Source organism: Oratosquilla oratoria, chromosome 16, assembly GCF_046742065.1.
Source record: "Oratosquilla oratoria isolate Oo_2021 chromosome 16, ASM4674206v1, whole genome shotgun sequence".
In the NCBI taxonomy this organism is placed as follows: Eukaryota; Metazoa; Arthropoda; class Malacostraca; order Stomatopoda; family Squillidae; genus Oratosquilla; species Oratosquilla oratoria.
Genome location: NC_134792.1, coordinates 36238048 through 36246034, shown reverse-complemented (window position 1 = coordinate 36246034; position 7987 = coordinate 36238048). Strand labels below are relative to the sequence as shown.

At 40.7% G+C, this 7987-nt stretch overlaps 1 protein-coding gene across 2 annotated transcripts in view; it reads left to right on the top strand.

The window, feature by feature from the left end:
- Positions 1-7567, top strand: part of LOC143033886 (facilitated trehalose transporter Tret1-like) — a 49671-nt gene extending 42104 nt beyond the window's left edge. For both annotated transcript variants that reach the window (XM_076199506.1, XM_076199505.1), the window contains one exon: positions 6985-7567. In XM_076199506.1, the coding sequence (XP_076055621.1) occupies positions 6985-7194 (210 nt within the window). In that variant the 3' untranslated portion in view covers positions 7195-7567. The remainder of the gene's footprint in view (positions 1-6984) is intronic.
- Positions 7568-7987: the final 420 nt, after the last annotated feature.

Genomic DNA, 7987 nt, shown 5'->3' with positions numbered 1-7987 from the left:
CTGGAAATATGCAGCCCGTCAGTGAATTGAATGGCAATGCTCTTCAGTCACCGTTGTCTGTAATATATCAGGGTGGGACAGTTTCTGTGTTGATGGTGTATAGTAGTAGGTGGGGACTAGTTGCTAGTTCTCCTTATGTGAAACAGCAGAGGAAATACAGTTGAAGTTGATATAGAGAGATCTTCAGCCCAATCCAAAAGAAATATTAGTCCCTCTGGACTGCATCTAAGAACATAAGAATGAAGGAGACTGCAAGATACCATAAGACCTATATTAGGCAGTTACATGTCCATTACCACCTGTCATATCCATCCATAAAGTTGTCAAAACGTTTCTTAAAACAACCGATAGTTTCAGCGCTTACTACATGATAAGTCTATTCCATTCGTTGACAACCCTAATAGTAAACCAATTCTTGCCTATTTCCTTCTTAAATCTAAATTTGTCCAATTTTAAATACATTACTGCGAGTCCTGCCCTGTTGTTTTAATATGATGATCTTGTTTGTATCACATTTGATTTACTTTAACACCTCTATTAGATCGCCCCGTACTCTGTGCCTTTCCAGAGAGTGTAAGTTTAGGTGCCTAAGCCTCTCTTCGTAAGGTAAATTTCTGAGCCCATGTATCACTTTGGTCATTCTCCTCTGTACTGATTCTAGTGAATTGATGTCCATTCTATAAGACGGAGACCACAACTGTACCGCATAGTCAAGGATGGGTCTAACTAACGCTAGATAGAGTTTTATAATTACCTCTGCGCGTCTGTTCATAACATTACATCAATGAAACCTAATTATCTGTTAGCTTTATTCCTGGCGCTAATACACTGTTTCCTAGATTTAAGGTCAGGACTTACTAGAACTCTCAAGTCTATCTCGCACTCAGTGTCTCTAAAACCGTCTTATCTAAGCTATATCTGTTTTTGAGGTTGTGTAGCTTTACGTTTAACACTCTGCACTTTGAGATATTGAAGTCCATTTGCCATTTCACAGACCATGTGAACAATTTGTTAAGATCATCCTGCAGAATCTCGGCGTAGTCTCCTGACCTAATTAGGCTTCCTATTTCAGTGTCGTCTGCAAACTTATTAACATCACTATTAATCCCATTGTCCATGTCGTTTATGTACATAATTGAACAATAATGGACCAAAAACCGAGGCGTCGGGAACTCCACCAGAAACACCACCATTTCGATTTTACACCATTTATGGTGACCCGCTGTTTTCTGTCACTGATCCAAGCTCTAATCCATTCTAACACTTTTCCTCCTATGCCATGGGGTTTGAATTTATTTAGTAGTCTCTGGTGGGGCACCTTGTCGAACGCTTTGCTTAAGCCAAGGTAAATAACATCGTAACTGTTATTGTTATCTGATCCCTTATACACTTTAGTCTAAAAAGAAGATTAGTCACACATCACTTATCCTTGCAGAAACTATGCTGTGAGTCACGAATCAAAATATGTCCCTTGATGTGATCTGAGTCTATTGAATACTATTGAGTCAAGCATTTTACCTATAACTGATGTCAAACTGATTGGTCTGTAGTTGCATATAGACAATTTAGCTCCATTTTCTAAAGCAAAACGTTTGCCTGCCCCCAAGCAATAGGCACAAACCCAGTGTCTACCAACTCATTTAATACTTCTGTTAACTGAGGCAGATTTCAAATTTACACTCTTTAAGTACTCTCGGAAAAATGTCGTCTGGACATGGGAATTTTGTAGCTTTAAGTCTTTCAATCTGTTTGATTACTTCTACCCTACTAATGCTGATATATGATAGTCTACTTACTTCATCCCCACTGAAAATTGGATCGCAGTAAGGTACCTTATTTAACCTCTCCTTAGTAAACACCGAAAAAAATATATGTTAAACACCTTGTTCATTTTTCTTCCGATTCTATCATGAAAATTTTGTCATTTTTAACTGGGCTATCATTTCCTTATTTTTTGTTCTCTAGAAATGAAAGAAGCCCTTTGGGTTGGATCTAGCTTGTCTGGCAACCTATTTCATAGATACACGCTGTGTGCATGTTCTTTTTAACCAGTTTTGCCATATCGTTATATTTAGATCTAAGGTGTGTTTCCTCGTTTTTTATTCTTATGTAAAATCATATTTTCTTTACGATCTTACGTTTCAGCCTGTCCGTCATCCATCTGGGAGTATTACTATTCTTCCCTATTGATTCGAGGGGAATAATTTTATTTTGTGCGTTTAGAATTAAAGCTGTTAGGTTACTTTACATTTCATTCAATTAGCTGACCGTGCTATTGACCTCGTGCTTGTAAGTGACCTGACCCAAGGTACGCATACTACCCTCCGTGACCCGACCTCTGACGGCGCTAATGACGTCCGAATTCACTGTGTATCTGACTCCGTCACAGCCTCGTGACCAAATGTCTTAAACACCTTCTCATCTAATCAAAATTGGCTCTCCTAAAGCCCGGGACTAGAACGTTATTCGTACTATCTAATTCTTCCACAATAATATTAAATCTTATTTCTTGATGATCGCTAAAGCCTGGGCTATCTCCCACTTTTACGTTTCTTCTTAGGTGCTCATTATTAGTTAAAAGCCCTGACTATTCTCTCCCCTCGTAGGCTCGGTAATCATTTGTTTTAGAAGATTATCCTGCACCACATCTATAAAATTGAGCACTTCCTGATCTCCTACTAAAATTTCCCAGTCAATGTTTCTATAATTAAAATCTCCCATGATCACGATGTTTTTGTACTGGGACGCCCTGCGAATTTCATGAATCAGGGAATCAGTCTGCTCAATGCTGAGGTTAGGTCTATATCAATCAATCAATCAATCAATCAATCAAATCAGCCATCCTGAGTCCACTGCTGAACAAAGACCTCCTTCATAGCATTCCATGATTCACACGACCGCGCCATTCTCTGCCACGTCACTCATGCGAACTTTTCTATCTCGTCTCTCCACCTTCTGTCTAGTCTCCCTCTTCCACGCTATCTATCTCGCGGCGTCCACTCAGTAATACGCTTGCTCCATAGCTCATCAGTCGTTCGCACCAACTTACCTGCCCAATTCCACTTCCTCTTTTACCGCCTCCACTATATTTTTCACTCTAATCTGCTCTCTCACCCAACTTACTCTCCTTTGGTCTCTCAGTGTTATTACCATCATTGATATCTCCATTCTCCTCTGTACAGTCCTTACCTTTGTTTCCATTGCCTTCGTCAGTTTCCGAGTTTCACACCCGTAGATTATTGCTGGCAGAATGCATTGATTGTAGACTTTACGTTTCAAGCATAAAGGTAGAAAGCCTCTCAGGATTTTATTATACTTACCAAACACTTTCCAACCAATTGTAATGCGTCTTTTTATTTCATTATAATGATCTTTCGTCACTTTCACCATTTGCCTTGAATAATTATACTAATCAACTTCTTCAAGACTCTCACCATCCATTACAATCTCTTTAAATTTTAGTGTTGAACATTACTTTGGTTTTACTCTTATTAATTTTTAAACCTACTTTGACTCCTTCCTTGTTTAGGTCACTCAGCATAGATTGCAAGTCTTCTGCTTTTCCTGAAATAAGAATAATGTCATCCGCAAATCTTAGGTGGTTCAAATATTCGCCATTCATCTTTAAACCTTTCTTTTCTCAACTCAATCTTCTGAAAATATCTTCCAATCAAGCTGTAAAAGCGATCCCTGTTGTCTACATAGGACGCCAATAATAAATTTCTTATTCTTGCCTATAATCTCCACCCAAGTAGATTCCATACTATCCTCTTCCTTAATCGAATTGTTGATAATACACTTTATTGTGCTTTTAACGAAAATTACTACTCCTCCCCCACTCCTGCCAACCCTGTTCTTGTGAAAAAAAACTTATATCCTTCTATCTCGATTTCTGGAAGGAAATGTCTATCAGCCATATTGATCCAGGATTCAGTAATAGCTATAATATCAAATCTCTCTACGCATGCTTTACCTCGCAGTAAATAAATTTTGTTTATTAAGCTTCTGCTGTTTGTATAGTAAACTTTTAATCTATCCTCCCTCCACCTCATTAGGTAATTCTTTACATAGTCCTTCTCTTAGCTGTTTCTATTGCCTAAACTATATTCTGATACTTCCCCCCTGACTCCCACGTAATCTACCCGAAAAAAACAACAACTGCAGGATGCCTACTTCTCGCTCAAGGGATTCAGAAAGAAGCCGAAAACCTTTGGGTGACAGGTGCACCCCGTCCCTTGTATATAGATGATTCTTACCGTAAAAGCTATCCCAGTTGTCGACAAATACCCATCCATTAGCCTTAAAATGTTTTGCCAGGTTGCAATTCATTACAATAGCCCTGGAACGCCACATGCCCCCAACTCTACACTTCGGAAGGATTCCACATAAAACAGGAACCCCTCCCTTATTCCCAATCTTATCTAGTGCATCCCAGATCCGTGCTAACAATTCCTCACTCCCTAACTTACCTATGTCATTCCTCCCCACCACTCAAGCAAACTATGGGTTTCATACCTTCCCCGACTATATGCTCTTCTATCCTGTCTCTAACACCACCTATCACACCTGGGAAATACCACCTGGGTCCTATGTTTCCTATCTTTGTCGCAAAAGGCCCTTTTCTAAATACCTCACCTGGCTATCTCCTACAACCAAAATCTTACCTGTGAGCAGGGATCTAGCAACTGCCCTGCCTTTTCTTCTCTTGCGTCTTCTTCGTTTCTTCTTATAGACCCGTGAAAACTTGAAAAGAGTTTCTACATTCAAGTGGGCCTCGTGTGTGCTTTTTACCATCTCTCCGTGTTTTGTTTGTAACTGTTTTCCACCCAAGTTCCAAAATTGGTTTGTCATCCATGTTTTGGGCTTTCGAGCAAAGAACCCAATTCTCCTCTTTAAGACCCTCAACAGTCCTTTCTAAGGCTACAATTCTACTATGTATTGTACCTCTTCGCCACTGAACACTGAAACACAACCACTTGCCATCTCATTGTTTGAAGCAGGTACCCATCATTGGTCCTTCACAAAGAAATGAAAACCTAAAGAAAGATTATTAGTATGCTATAGATGAATGATATATTTCACTTCTCCATTTTTTTTTTCATTTTTCAAGCATAGGTTTTATGAAGCTTGTTACATATATACATATACTAAGGGGTTTTTCCTTCTTACAAGGGAGGTAACTGAAGTCAAAAGGCATAATTACACTCCCACCCATTCAATCCCCAACAATCCCACTCTCACCTACCACCCCTCCCTCCCTCTCATCTTGGCTCTTCCTGGATGATAGGACATCCCTGCATTTTGCGCATCGCTCTGGGTCAGAAGTAATGCAGCAAGACACAGCACATCCACAGCTATGCTGATTAATTTAATCAGTGACCTCCACCCCACCTTCCCGTCCCTTCAGGCAAGAACATTGAAAATGGGAAAATTTTCTTTGGGCTGTGTCAAAATATCATTCAAGCATAACCACTCCCTAACCCTCTCCCCTTATCCTCCACACACTCCCCTCCATGCATGACAGTATCATCCTTACACAGCCATTCTCCAGTCCTATCTTCTACCTTCTCCCTTCCTTCCTCAACAGACATCACCCTCTAGCTCAACACCCTTTTACCCCTTTCCATCCATCTCATCCTCGGTCATCCCCTCATGTTCATTCAATCCACCTATGCCATTCACACTTCTTTTACTAATATTTCTTCATTCATTCTATCCAAGTGCCTAACCCACCCCGTTACTCTTTCATCAACCCTACTTCCCATCTATTTTCCACCCCCGCTCTCCTCCTCGTTTCTCACTCAATCCAACTATGTAACCCTTTCCATACCTCTCAGACATTTCATCTCAAAGACATTTAAACTCTTCCTCCCTTAAGTTCCATATTTCTACCCCATACAGTGTTGCTGTCACAATCATCCTTTCATACAACCTCCTCTTAGCATCCATTCCCAAATGTCTATTTCCCATTACACTTTTTAAACCCCCAAGGCAACTACTTGCTTCTTTCAATCTACAATCTGCCTCCCTCTCCACTCTTCCTTTTCCTGCCACATGTGGCCCCAAGTACCTAAAGCTATCCACTTTCTCCAGCCTTTCTCCTTTAATACTTGCTTCCAAATTGCTGCCATCCTCTACCCTTGTACATCTCATCACCTTACTTTTAGCTACATTTACCTTCAACTTTCTCCTCTCAGACACCTTCCCAAACTCCATCAACTAATTTCCTTAATCCTCCCTCTAATCCTGCCATAAGTGCAGTGTCATCAGCAAACAACAACTGGCTCACCTCCCACTTTTCTCCATCTTCTTTAACTATCTCTAGTCCCTTGCCCATTACCCTTGAATTTACCTCCTGTACCACCCCATCTAGCCATGACGACGAGACATATCCCTGGTGCAGTCTTACCTCTACCTCAAACCACTCGCTCTCTATATTTCTAATTTTAACACAGGCTCTACTACTCTCTTGACTGCCCTTAACAGCTTTCCTCCGATCCCATATATCTGCAAAACTTCCCAGAGTGCCTTCCTGTCCACCCTATCATAAACCTTTTCCAAATCCATAAAAGCTCAAAAAACATCCTTACTCTTTGCTAAAGTTGTCTCACATATCTGCCTTATCATAAAAAACTGATCCACGCAACCCCTTCCTTTCCTAAACCCACTTTCTGAAATCATGAAATAAAGATTAAATTAAGAAAGGAAATGAAAATCTAAAGAAAGAATTATTAGCATGCTATAGATGAATGCTATATTTCGTTTTTCCATTTCTACATTTTTTCACATATAATACATAGGTTTTATGAAGTTTGTTGAAATGAATAGAATTCTATGTGCATTAGGTTTAGTGTTGCGTGTGTTTTTCTTAATCCAGCATATAAGAAACACGATTACTGTCAAAAATGGATATCTTAGAGCTTTTAAGTTTCATTGCATCATGTGTATTATGAATATGATAGCCAATCTTTCTTTTCCTTTCAGCAAGCCTTGGGCGATTTCAGTGCATATTTCTTCTTCTGTGGTATGAATGCCCTTGCGTTTGTCTTCTGCTTTCTGTTTGTACCTGAAACTAAGGGCAAAACTTTGGAGGAGATCGGAGCTCAGTTTAGAAAGAAAGAAAGAAAACCTTCAACAAATCTTGAGATCTATACAGTGAAAACCACTAAATCCTTCACTACTGATGGAGTGTGATGAATATAAAATAAGATCGTATGATGGCAGCCAGACTGATGTAAAGTGCCATATAATACAGAACGGCTAAATATAGATAATTTGTGATCTCTGCAGTAACAAGGTGTCAAATTGGTTCGAACGGTAATACTCGGGAGACTTGAGAAGGCGAGAGGGAAACACACGTCACACCAACTAAGATGTGTTTATTCGGAATAACACAGGCTAGATTTAGTTTACACAAATGATAAATTATGTAAATTGTAACTTTCCTGAGTTGGGAGAGAGGCTGAAGTGTCCCGCTCGAGCAAGCAGACAGGTCTCTCCTGGTCCGTCGACGACGACGAGGTGAGGGAGAGTGGGTGGGGGGCGATCTACGCATGTGCACAGCAGTAGTTGTGGTGACCCCGATAGTTGGGCCTAGTTGGCAGCCCTGGGAGGCTAAGCATGATCTCACTCTACCCTGGCGTGGGTTAAATTCCTCTGGCCTGGTCAGGTGCGCTGGGCTGACTGCAAGCTCCCAGCTCCGTCACGTGACCCACGTGACAGTCCTCCAACGACGGAAACAACTTGCGAGCGGGTCGCGAGTTGAAAAGTGTGCCTATTTAGCCCTTGCTACCTCGATCTTGCGGTATGAGCGTAAAACCCCAGGATATTTCTTTTTCCTTGAGGGAAAACTCCTTCGCCAAATCGAACTGCTGTGGCTTTCTCTGGCCAATACGGCATGACATACGAATGTCGAATGTGCCTGTGTGTGTGTATGTACATGTGTACTGTATACATAAAAGAAACGATGTCTCCTTCCTCCGGATCT